This window comes from Pelobates fuscus, chromosome 1 (genome assembly GCF_036172605.1).
Source record: "Pelobates fuscus isolate aPelFus1 chromosome 1, aPelFus1.pri, whole genome shotgun sequence".
Lineage (NCBI taxonomy): Eukaryota > Metazoa > Chordata > Amphibia > Anura > Pelobatidae > Pelobates > Pelobates fuscus.
In genome coordinates, this window is record NC_086317.1 from 137,277,750 (window position 1) to 137,290,611 (window position 12,862).

At 41.8% G+C, this 12,862-nt stretch overlaps 1 protein-coding gene across 2 annotated transcripts in view; it reads left to right on the forward strand.

Moving 5' to 3' along the window:
- The window catches only part of PHTF1 (putative homeodomain transcription factor 1), a 120,238-nt gene that overhangs the window by 73,713 nt on the left and 33,663 nt on the right, over positions 1 to 12,862 (forward strand). For both annotated transcript variants that reach the window (XM_063450632.1, XM_063450638.1), the window contains 2 exons: positions 3,367 to 3,495; positions 8,078 to 8,350. In XM_063450632.1, the coding sequence (XP_063306702.1) occupies positions 3,367 to 3,495; positions 8,078 to 8,350 (402 nt within the window). The remainder of the gene's footprint in view (positions 1 to 3,366; positions 3,496 to 8,077; positions 8,351 to 12,862) is intronic.

Below are 12,862 nucleotides of genomic sequence, written 5' to 3' on the forward strand. Positions count from 1 at the left end.
CTCCGTTACAAAGAGTACTAACATATAATACAATAAACAAGGAAATGTGGAAAGCAGGGAAGAGAAAAAAAATAGTAAGACAATGAAAAGCCCTATTCAATATTTAACCCTAAAAGTTTCTAATAAAAAGGGTAAAAATCCAACGCATTTCTTGCATAGATTACGGTCTTGTAAACACCCTCCTCTTAAGGACTGTTTAACCTTTTCTATAGCTTGGCAAATAAAGCTATGTAAGCGTCCACTATGGCATTGGTGAAAATGTCTACTGGTGCCCCATTTCTTTATCATTGAGGTGTTCTCTAATTCTACCTTTCAGCCTCCTTGTGGTTTTACCAAAATACTGTACATTACACAAGTACATTAAATAAATGACAAATCTTGTATTGCAATTGATGTGTCTAAAGATCTTTTCATAAACTCTAGAAACAAAATCCTGACTTTTTACCATATATTTACAAACATTTCACCACTAGAGCCACATTTAAAAGAATCCTTTTCAACCAAGCACTCTGATCAGAGTCTGTTTTTCTTTCCCACAAAAAAAGACTTGGGGACAAACAATTAATAACATGGGCACTTATTCTAGCTACAATTTTAAACGAAAATGTTATCAGCCAATTTGTCATCCCCGTATAATATACCGTATATACTCGAGTATAAGCCGACCCGAATATAAGCCGAGGCCCCTAATTTTATCCCAAAAAACTGGGAAAACGTATTGACTCGAGTATAAGACTAGGGTGGGAAATGCAGCAGTTACTGGTAAATTTCTAAATAAAATTAGATCCTAAAAAAAATATATTAATTGAATATTTATTTACAGTGTGTGTATAATGAATGCAGTGTGTGCGTATGTGTGTGTGTATGAGTGCAGCGTGTGTGTATGAGTGCAGTGTGTGTGTGTATGAGTGCAGTGTGTGTGTGTATGAGTGCAGTGTGTGTGTGCATGAGTGCAGTGTGTGTGTGCATGAATGCAGTGTGTGTGTATGAATGCAGTGTGTGAATGCAGTGTGTGCAGGGCCGGTGCAAGGATATTTGCCGCCGTAGGCAAAACATTTTTTGCCGCCCCCTCCCCCCCCATATGTCCTGACTTCCCCTCCTCCTCCCTCAGTGGTCCTTATCCCACCCCCTCCCTCTCATAGTGGTCCTTATCCCCCTTCTCCCTCCCATAGTGTTCCTTATCCCCCCCCATCCCTCCCATAGTGGTCCTTATACCCCCCTCCCTCCCATTGTGGTCCTTATCCCCCCTCCCTCCCATAGTGGTCCTTATACCCCCCCTCCCTCCCATAGTGGTCCTTATACCCCCCCTCCCTCCCATAGTGGTCCTTATACCACCCCCTCCCTCCCATAGTGGTCCTTATCCCCCCCCTCCCTCCCATAGTGGTCCTTATACCCCCCTCCCTCCCATAGTGGTCCTTATCCCCCCCCTCCCTCCCATAGTGGTCCTTATACCCCCCCCTCCCTCCCATAGCGGTCCTTATACCCCCCTCCCATAGTGGTCCTTAACCCACCCCCTCCCTCCCATAGTGGTCCTTATACCCCCCCCCCTCCCATAGTGGTCCTTATACCCCCCCTCCCATAGTGGTCCTTATACCCCCCCCCCCTCCCATAGTGGTCCTTATACCCCTTTTTTTGTTATTATTAATTTTTGTATTATTATTATTATTTTTATATTATTATTTCTTATTTTATTAATATATTTTATTTTCGTCCCCCCTCCCTGCTTGATATATGGCAGGGAGGGGGGCTCTCCTTCCCTGGTGGTCCAGTGGCAGTTCAGTGGGGGGGAGAGGGGGGCTGGCAGAGCTGTACTTACCTGTTCTGCAGCTCCTGTCAGCTCTCTCCTCCTCCGCGCCGTCCGTGCAGCTCCCTCTGTCAGCTCCCAGTGTAAGTCTCGCGAGAGCCGCGGCTCTCGCGAGATTTACACTGGGAGCTGACCGAGGTGCTGACCGGACGGCGCGGAGGAGGAGAGAGCTGACAGGAGCTGCAGAACAGGTAAGTACAGCTCTGCCAGCCCCCCTCTCCCCCAGTCTGTATTATGGCAATGTAAATTGCCATAATACAGACCTTGACTCGAGTATAAGCCGAGTTGGGGTTTTTCAGCCCAAAAAATGGGCTGAAAAACTCGGCTTATACTCGAGTATATACGGTAGGTAATTTCTGTTTTTAATAATTGTTCTAATGCCATTAAATTGTTGGCTATAGGTGGTGGTAAAATACATCACCTCCTTATTTAATTTATCCTTCTGTCTACCATCTCTTAGGACGTCCTTCCTCTTTTTATCCTTTGCGATGTTAAAAGCGCGCTCAATCACCCACATGGGTGCAAGTTTTTCCTGTGGAAAAGCATTGGATTGGCTGAGATCATCAAAATTGATGGAGCCAGCCATGGCTAGACCGGCATTGCATGTGAAAAAAGATGAGTAAACTCACCTTTTATCGGGCACAGGCACTATAGTGTCAGGAATTTATGTTTGTATTCCTGACACTATAGTGTTCCTTTAATTCAGCACAGTGCATGATCATTCTATTGGGATTATGTGTAATATGGTGACTTTTGATTATGAATTATATTTAAAGGGGTCTCTGCCTAGGATCATGTAGTGTTTATGACTTTCGATAGTCTACTACTCTCTTCCAGCAGTCTCCTCTACATGGAGGTTTTTGTTTCACTCCAGTGACCATTAGGTGTAAGCCCACCTGCAACATCAAGGCAAACCTCTTAGGTCGGTCCTATACTAACTATTCACCTTGCTTCCTTGAGCTTCAGGCACAAAAGTCTCTAATGAGACAGATGTGTACTATGGTCATTGCTGCTGCCCTAGAGGAGTGGAGGTCTGAGAGCAGATTAACATGGCAGCTGGGCTTACACCTAATGGCCATTGGAGAAAAAAACAAACAAAAAAACAACAACATTTATTTTGAAATGCATAGGGATTTGGGTTGTGCTCAGGTAAGTATTTTCTTTGGTTTTTATTATATGTATTATTATTTTTGTTTTAGTCTCCTCTATATGTCTATAGTATTGTAGCATCTTCCTCTCTTTCCTTCCTTTGTCTCATAATTCTCTTCCCTGTCACAATTTTGCTGCTCATTTACCCGGCATTTTTATTCTGCTGTTCCTCAACATCCCACATCTGTGCATTCTATTTTGTTCCACTATTTCTCTCCTTCCAACCCATTTAACCAGTTTTATGTAAATCTGCTACTTATATATTTTTCCCACATCTTAGTCTCTATTCCTTTCTACGTCTGTAAATGTATGTGTATGTATGTATATATCTCAATCAGGCTCCGTCCTGTAAATTATATTTGTTTTACTGCTGAATAAGTCTGTGAAAAGGTCCTTTCATTTTTGTTCTACAGAACCATTTGTTTTGGCTTCAAGGCACAAGCCCCACTTCAGAGAGAGTAAGTGCTATAATATGGGAGAAGAACGAGTGCAAGAAGGCTGATATGTCTGTCCTGGAAATTAGTGGAATGATAATGAGAAAGGTGATATTATAGATATATTTATATGATCTTTTAAGGATTGTCATGTTTTTTTGTTTTTTTTTTACCTGAACATTGACTAAAGAGAACTTGGTCTTGTGCTGTGCAAAGTGATATGTAATTATTTAAAACTTGGTTATTTCCTTACAGTCTTTTTTAGGATTAAATTATTTGAATTCTGTCTAATTAGTAGCAGGTATTGGCAGTGTTAAAGTGTTACTGCAAGCACCATGACCACTTCATTCCCCGACCAACTCCAGATCTGGTAGCATTGAAGGGGGTTCTAGGTGGCAAATGTTATATCTGTGCATAATCGGCATCTGACGCAAGATAACCCATAGGGGAATTACCTCCCCTTCCGTGCCACCCTGTTCTACCCTCAATTGTCCTCTGACATACCTCTCCCTCCAACGGAAATTCTGTGAGCCATGGAAGATCGAGCTGAGGGAGAACATGGCCTTGGCATGGAGAGTAAGTGGAGTTTGAGCTTTTTCTTTAACATTAAACAAAAAATGTTTCAATAAAGCCATTACATTTACCTGTAATCCAGTGCCAGGACAAATTCCTCTCTGCAGCCACTTCTCCAACTGATCCAGTCAAATGCTTCTCATAGTGGATACGATTTATTGGATTATCCTGGAATTCATGAAGATTCTGGTAATCTGGCATATTACTAAGACAATATTTTGGGTGTAATAGCATTCTTTAAACTGCAGGTGAATGGTTTTACCAAACAGCTGTATTATGTTGTATAGGTCTTGTGCTCCTATGTCTTGCAGCTCCGTGCTAATATAGGTCCCTAGAGAAATCTGCCACATTGTCCAAAATATCTCAACCTCTGCCCTTTACAATTGTAATCAGTGCCTAACTACCTAATCAGTACAAAAGCCATCTGATTTTCTGGGCTTCAAAATAAATTTGTATGTGGTAGACCGCCTGGTACCCAGATTGGGTACCTCTGCCAAACACGCTCCCTAGCTATCACTGCAGTGCTCCAGACCCTACCCGTCGCAGCTTGGCCGGGGTCTCGCCATTGCTTCCCACCCTGGATACAGGGTGGGATACAGCTTCAAGTGATTAAGCTCTCCTGCAGAGAGTATAGCTGTATAGCTGGTCCACACAAACACTAGTCGAGACTGAGTGAAGGGTGACAAGGAACTGGTTTATTCAGGCAAGGCATCCAGAATTTATATTCAGACCCCCAGCATGGAGTCTCCATTCAATACAAGCCCCTCCCAGAGATCTCTGTGCCTAGGAGATAATTAGGTTAAAGACCAGTAAGCTAATTATCTTCCAGAGAGAGAAAAAACATAAAAGTACCCCAAAACATAATAAAAACATAAAATAACCCCACATGTTCTACATCCCCAAACAGCCCTGATCTGAGCGCCCAAGTTGTCCGAATAGCGCTCATTTCCATGCAGTATCGGGAAAATGCCACCGGGGCAAAGCTCTGATCGGCCGCACATGTGGTCCTATGCCCACAATAGTTCCAGAGCAATGTGTGCTTTGGCCGGTCAACTTTCGGGAACTCTGCCTGGCTCTCAGGAAGTGTTTGTTCCTCTTAATCTCAGGCACCTTCCCTCCAAAAAGCGCTCTCCTTGTGGGTAACAAAAGTGGTTCAAGACACATGATCAGGTTTTACCGCTGAGGACTGTTCTTGGGTTGGTTTATGCGAACGGCTGCTGGGGAGCGAGCATTCACTTAAATCCAGAGAAGGGAAAGTGCCGAACCAGGGGCACCTAAGGGAAAGCCGTTAAGGGCGGCTGGGCAGGGTAACTCCCGAATGGGGTCTTAGACCTGGCAGGAGGCCAGCTTCCACACTCTTCCAAGAGTTTGTGGCAAACATTCGTGGGAAGGAGTATTTGTCACAATATATATGTTACAGAACCTAGGAATTATACATTGGTTTGTCTCTTAAAATGTGGGTTAGAAGGCTTCCACCTAGTTAATGAATAAGTAAATATATTTATTACTGATCTGTATTTAACACATCAAGCACCATAACATTTCCCTGCTTTCTTCGATATGCTCCGAAGTGTAGCAATTTGCAAAAATCATCACAGCTATACATTCAATTCTCAATGTACTGATATAAGTGTGAGAAAAGTTATTTTCCCCCATCTAATAGGCTCTCGTTTTTCATCTTCTTTTCAGAAGTCCTCAGGTCTGTATCTTGTGTTGTCTTTCCTGTAAGAGTTCACGCTTGCATGGCGCATATATTTTATTATCTTGCCAAGCTGGCTCAGTGAGTTATTTTCATAAAACTGCTGATGAGTGGTATTGAACTATACATATCCCCCACATTCCTGCTGGGCATTAGGGAGTAGCATTTGCTTGGAATCCCTATTGGAGAAAAATTGGTGAACCAGGATTGGCTGCAATTTTTTCTTTTTGTTGTTGTTGTAAATATTTATTTTCAGTATGCCGATGCATTGACAAAAATTCATTAAACTCAGTAACTACACATTTTTGTAACATGAATAAGCATAGATAGGTGCGTGTCATCATTCCAGAGTATAACAGATCATAAATATTAGCTATAACATATTAACATATTGCAATAAAAGGCTGCATACGCTGATGCCTGGGTCAAAGTAATAACATTCAAAATGCTTAAGCCTATAGGGTGATCTAAATGAGAACGCAGTATGTTAAAAGGAGTTGCCAAGAATGCTAGATGGTATGCTGAAATATAAGATTGGAATCTGGACTGAATATCTAAATTTAGGTTAACTCTTGCGCTAAGATGTTTTAATTTCTTTCTGGTGTGGGGTGAACTCCTGGGTATTAACAACAAAGGCTGGGACCTCAATGGTGATATTTTTATTTTTTAGGTTTTGAAGTGCATGTTCATATTTTAAAATGCTTTCTCTGTATAACGTTTTAATGTGAAAGTCCTGTACTCTAAGGTACGGCTTATAGTTTGAAGTTGTATGCTACTAGTCATGCCTTAAAAGGAACATGCCACTGCAAGCCATGGCCCACTCATCAGGGATTAATTTCTTCATGCCAGGGCTACCTTTTCCTATGCCAAAGGCTAGTGGTGAGTTGCAAGTTTGAGCCTTGCTCCAAAGTAGTATCTTTATGTTTTACTAAGCCAGGTAATTTGTATAAATATGTATGCAGGAATTGAATAAAGTTGTATATTGCCAAATTTCCCTTACTGAATGCTTATGAGCTGCATAGGAAGATAAAACATCGACATGAGAGGGCAGGCCCACTATCCAAGGGAGGTGGGCAGCAGAATCACATCATTCTGCTGTGTATTTGCAATGTGTAATACACATCGGTGCAGAACTATTAAGTATATATGTCCAAGCCTACTTAACATACTCATTTTAAAGATTAAAAGGTTAACTCGGAGTAATTATAAATATTTTTAAAGCAATTCTAGCAAAAGGTATAATTAATGTTATATCATATTTTAAAAAGGGCCCTAGTCAATCACGCATTGTGTAGATGACAAGTAGAATGTTAAAACTAACTCTCTTTGCTAATCATTTTAGGTTGACCTATGACTTTAACAAATGCTTATCAACGTGTTAATAATCTATTGTGATATATATTTTTTAATTCCCTTTGCGTTCATTTCAATGCTGACCTTCAAAGAGGCACTTATGGCATTATACATAAATTGGTAAAGCTCAGCACGGCATGTGTGAAAAAAGGTTAACTCCATAATTATCACAATTAATTAAATTTATGGCTCTCCGAATCCCCTGACTTAACTACCTGATTCCCGTGGATACCATTAGGATTTGATTTAATTAATTTACCCATCATGTTTAGCAGCTGTGCTGTAGAATATTTGTATTTATGTCACATCAAGCTTAATGGAAATGGCAGATAAAGAAAGTGCACATCGACTAAGAATTCAGAAAAAACAAAAAATACTAAAAGAAAACAAAAAAACAGATGCTACATGTGCATAGGGTAATAAAGCAGTTATTACACATGTATATACATAAAAGCAAGTGAATTCATCCCTAAATTTGTATGTATCTGGTCAAGATCCAGTTGATTTCCAGTATCCATTTGGTGTTTGGTTAATATGTGAATGGATGGTGAATAGTGAGTAATGGTCATTCGGAGGCAATAACCAAATTCTGACCAGATTTATCTTTAGTAAATCTGAGAATTTGTTGGAACATCTCCTTGGTAATCACCAGACCTCTGCTGCCATGGACATAAAGTTCTATTCAGATCAGTAGACCACATCGAGAAGTCAGTTCAAATAATGTCCAAAGTTTGTTAAACAGAACAAAGCTTATAAGATGAAACGCAATATTGGGGAAGACTAGGGGAGTTTAAATAACTACAAATCAAATATTAACAGCTATTATTTACAGCATGTTAAGGCTTGTATAAGCAGCATGATATAGGCATGCAACCACTCAACAATCTAAAACTTAAAACTTGGGCAAATGTTGGTGTTTAATAAATAACCCTGTTAGAGTTTATGCACTCAACAGTGAATTATGGTGGATTATGAACAACAAGATGTACGAATGTCATACACTCACAGTTCAGGCAATGCATGCACCACACTATGGTATATTTATGATTTTGTTTGTGTTCACAGGTGAGCTCCTTTGACCATGGTGTTGGGTACCAGATGTTGGGAAATCTGGTCACTATAGTGCTAGCTGTCTTTCCATTCCTCTTCCACCTTTTCCATCAGCGGGATTTGGAGCAAATCATGTCATTGACTGTAGAGGAACTTCTCTTGATCTTCTGTGGTGGGACTCCAACTGTTCTCCTAATGGCTCTTTCTACCATTAATCTTGTGCTGCGTATTTGCCTTACTTGGATGTTTTTCTTTTTGATGTGTGTGGCCGAAAGGACCTACAAACAGGTGTGTATGAATATGATTCTTCAAGCAAGTCTTTGTATCCAGACAGGAACATATACACAAATATACACAAATATACTAATTTTAAAACTGAAAATGGCACATGTATATGTAGGCATTTCTAAATCATTGGAATGAGTATATTTTTACAAAAAAATTAAGTAATATAGTTTATTTAAACAAAGTGACAAGCACTGTGGGTCCAGTGAAATATATGAATGAGTGATGAGTCACAAAAGAAAAGAAAACCAATGAATGGAAATAGACTTACACTAGAGGGCACTGTGTCGTCTTATGGGTGTTCTGAAATTAAGGAGAACTTTATAAAGCTTGATTTTTTTTAAAAGTCCTACATTTTTACCAGCTAGCGAGCAAGTTGTTTTTAGTTCTCTGAACCATGGGGCATATTGCTTTTTAGCGCTTATATCTACTATTTTAGTCCCACATTCACCAGCTGGTTAAACATTTTTTTAAATGAATTTTTTAAACTCAATCACTATGGTGCTGCCCAAGTGACTAGTACCATCGGTATTTGTGGGGTAATGCTTCAGGAGTCACTATTCTGACTGGTAATTTATTTATTTTTTAACTTGAATACAAATCTGTAGTATTATGTACCTAACTTGTTTTTTCCATTTCACAATAATTTATTTTAAAAGATTTATCTTGTATAATCTGCTTCCAGAGATATTGTTTCTCTAGATTAAAATTCTCATAACCGTAGACTGTCAAAATGTTTATCAAGATGACCTAATGCTAAATAAAATAGAGGACAGAAAAATGTTTTGTGCCCACAAGATAAAAAAAAAATGTTTCCTGGCTAATCATGGCAGCATTTAACATATGGGTTTAGCGCCTCCCTCTAATCCTCAGGACAGGAAACACAAACAATTAAACAATTAAGCATACCTTCCCCTGGTATAATAGCAACCCCATCAGCCATCACACCTCAGTCTTTTTTCCTGTCCTCATAGCCCTAGGACAGTTGTTATCTTTTTTTTTTTTCTTCCTCCCTGAATTTTAAAGGGTAAAGTTTTTCTTTATGCTCACCTGATCATGCTGCTATGATCTTCACCCTGTGGAGGTCAGCCTCCCTCCACAGGAAGCCCAGGCACATGTAGCCCTTTCTCTCCACGAGCAGGGAACTCCTGGGAGCCATGGTGGGTAGTCCCCCTGGCATCTGGAGCCTGAGTTCGCCAGGATTAAAGCCTCCAGACCTCGATCAGACGATCATCTATCCGGTAAGACGCCCGCGCATGCGCAATGGCCACGGCCGGATATTCAGAATATTTGCCCTCATCCAAAATGTCGGACCCGCAGACTTGCGGCCAATCGGCGCATGCGTGCCTCCTTAAAGGCACAGAGCGGGAAATTTGAAAATGACGGTATTTCTGCAAATAAGCTGGCGTTTTCAGTTCCCTCTGTTGTACAGTGCTCTCTAGTGCCATATTCTGTCTCTGCAGGTATGTTTTATGTTTTCTTCAATAATACATAAGGATGTTCAAGTTTGGCTGCATGAAGTTCATTGTGACACACTTGTTATGCAGCCCTTCTACTAAAATGGATCCAGCATCTCCATCTGCTAAGTCAACAAGATCTACAATAGGTCATAGGTGAGCATTAATCTATATTCTATTTACTACGTTTAAAAAAGAGTGCATGGAGGGTACAGTCATATGACTTCTGTGTTTTACAGCCCTCAAGACCGGTCTGGCCCTAGATCTCCATCTAAGAGGAGGGATAAACCGGCGGCCTGAGCTGGATGTGGCGAAAGGCCTTTGGATAACTGCAGGTTATGCCGCAAATGTTTATCCATGATCGCAGGAGAGTCGGAACATCGCAGGTCTCCTCAAGCCTCTATGTCCTCAACTCCGGACATAGCTTATTGGATTAAGCAAGCAGTGGCGGAAGGGATTTCAGAATCCAACAGAGGTAAAAGACCCAGGCGTGAGAGCTTTGGCCAAGAATCCGACCTATCTGAAGAAGACTTCAGACATCCTGCTGGTTCCTTGGATTTGGAGCTTATCTCTTCTAGTAAAGAAGAGTCCACGGAACAACCGTGTTCATTGGACACAAAGGCTATGGAGCATCTAATCAAGGCAGTGAGAAAGACTCCAGATTTGCCAGAAGAAGTCAAGGAAGTTTCTACTTCTGATAGACACTTCGGAGATCTCCATAAGAGGAAACCTTCCTTACCAGTGCACAGATTCATTAAAGAACTGATTTGCTCAGAGTGGAATGCTCCTGGAAAAAGGATTACAAGTCAGGGTAGATTATCAAAATTGTACCCTATTAAGGAGGAGGATTCAAGAATGTGGACAGCGGTCCCTAAAGTTGATGCTCCAATTATTAAAGTGGCAAAAAGATCAACTCTTCCGATTGATAGTAATGCTTCTCTCAAAGAACCCATGGATAAGAGAATTGACGCAGATCTTTCTAAAGTCTTCACTACAGCAGGCTTGGGTTGTCATCCAGCAGTCTCTATCTCTGCTTTGTCCAGAGCATTACGTTCATGGATCCTTGTTTTGAAAGAGGATATTGAGAGAGGAGTGAGTAGACGTCGCATGACGGACTCCTTGAAGGAGATCAAAGTTGCCAGTGATTGGCTGTTGGAATCCTCCACAGACCTCATCAGGATTTTTTCCAAGGTCATGGCACACTCTGTTACTGCCAGAAGGGCTCTTTGGTTGAGATCCTGGGGAGCTGACCTCTCTTCCAAGAATAATTTATGTACCTTACCATTTCTGGGAGAGGTGCTTTTTGGCAGACCACTTGAGGAGGCTATTAAAAATGCGGCTGAGGTCAAGCAAATCTTGCTTCCACAAGACAGGCGTCCGAAGAGACCACAACAGGACCATCGTCCTTACAGGCCACAGGGAGGATATAGAGATAGTAAAACCTAACGACCAGGCAGAGAATATACTCGGCTCTCCAATTGGAAGAGTGGTCAAACCGGAAAATCTTCCAGACCAAAGGCTCAAAATTCCTCCTTTCGCCCCACCAGACAGTTCTGAAGGTGGCTTACGCCAGGTTCCCCATGCACGCCTTTCGTTCTTCTGGAGGACCTGGAGTGTGATTCCAGATGCTTGGGTGAATTCCGTAATCACCGCAGGATATTCTCTGGAGTTCGAAGATATTTCTCCTCCACCAAGATTCATCAGAACAAGACTCCCTGTCGACAGGCAAAAAAGAGAAGTCTTGACCCATTATGTTACCAATCTTTTTCTAGAAAGGGTCATTGTTCCGGTTCCTGTGAGAGAAAGGTTCCAAGGGTTCTATTCTCCCCTGTTCTTAGTAAAGAAATCAGGAGGAAAGTGGAGACCTATTCTAGATCTACACCAGCTCAGCATCTTCTTAAGGATAAGAAAGTTTTGCATGGAATCCATCCGTTCCATCATTCCAGTGATACACCACAGAGACTGGTTAATCTCAATAGACCTAAAAGATGCCTACTTCCATGTTCCTGTCACAGAAAGACATCAGAAGTTTCTTTGATTCTGTGTAAAAGAGGAGCACTACCAGTTTCAGGCTCTTCCCTTTGGGATAAGTACGGCCCCGAGAACCTTCTCGAAGATACTGGTCACGGTAATTGCTTTCCTGAGGAAGATGGATGTAGCCATTTACCTCTACCTCGACGACATTATAGTAGTGGCCTCAGACTTCGAGATGTTACTCCAACACAGACATCTAGTACTCGAGACTCTCTCTCAGTTTGGGTGGCTCATCAACCACGAGAAGAGTCATCTACAACCTTCAAGTGAGCTGGTGTTCTTAGGAGCAAACTTCAATACCCTCAAGGCGATGGTACCTCTCGCCCAAGAAAGAAAGTTGAAACTGCAGGATCGTATTCAGGTTTTTCTTCAAAAGGCTTCTGCTTCCGCAAGGGAGTTTATGAAACTCCTGGGTACCTTGACCTCTACTATAGACCTGGTCAGATGGGCACATTGGAATCTTCGTCCACTTCAACAGTATCTCCTGAAGAACTTCAAAACCAGCTCAGAGGACTGGGAGAAGCAGATCCACATTCCTCTCACCCTGAAAAGGAAGCTTCGTTGGTGGATGAAAGAAGAAAACATCTCCAGAGGTTTTCCTTTGAAGGAAGTCGACTGGGTAGTAATCACAACAGATGCCAGTCGATTCGGTTGGGGTGCACATCTGGGACATTCCTTCGTCCAGGCAGAATGGACTCAGAATGCTCAGCACCTGCCTTTGAATATAAGGGAATTGAGAGCAACGTTTCTGGCTCTTCTTCATTTTCAGCATCTGATCAAAGGAGCCTGGGTGAAGTTGAGAGTGGACAACAAAGCGGCTGCCGCCGATATCAACCATCAAAGGGGCACCAGGAGTGTTGCACTGATGAAAGAAGTATCAGCAATCATGACCTGGGCACAAATACACGTGGAAGGTCTTCGTGCGGTCTATCTTCCGGGAAAGGAGAATGTCTTGGCGGACTTCCTCCGCAGACACCAGGTAGAAGCCACAGAATGGCACCTGTCAAGAACGGTGTTTCAGCAA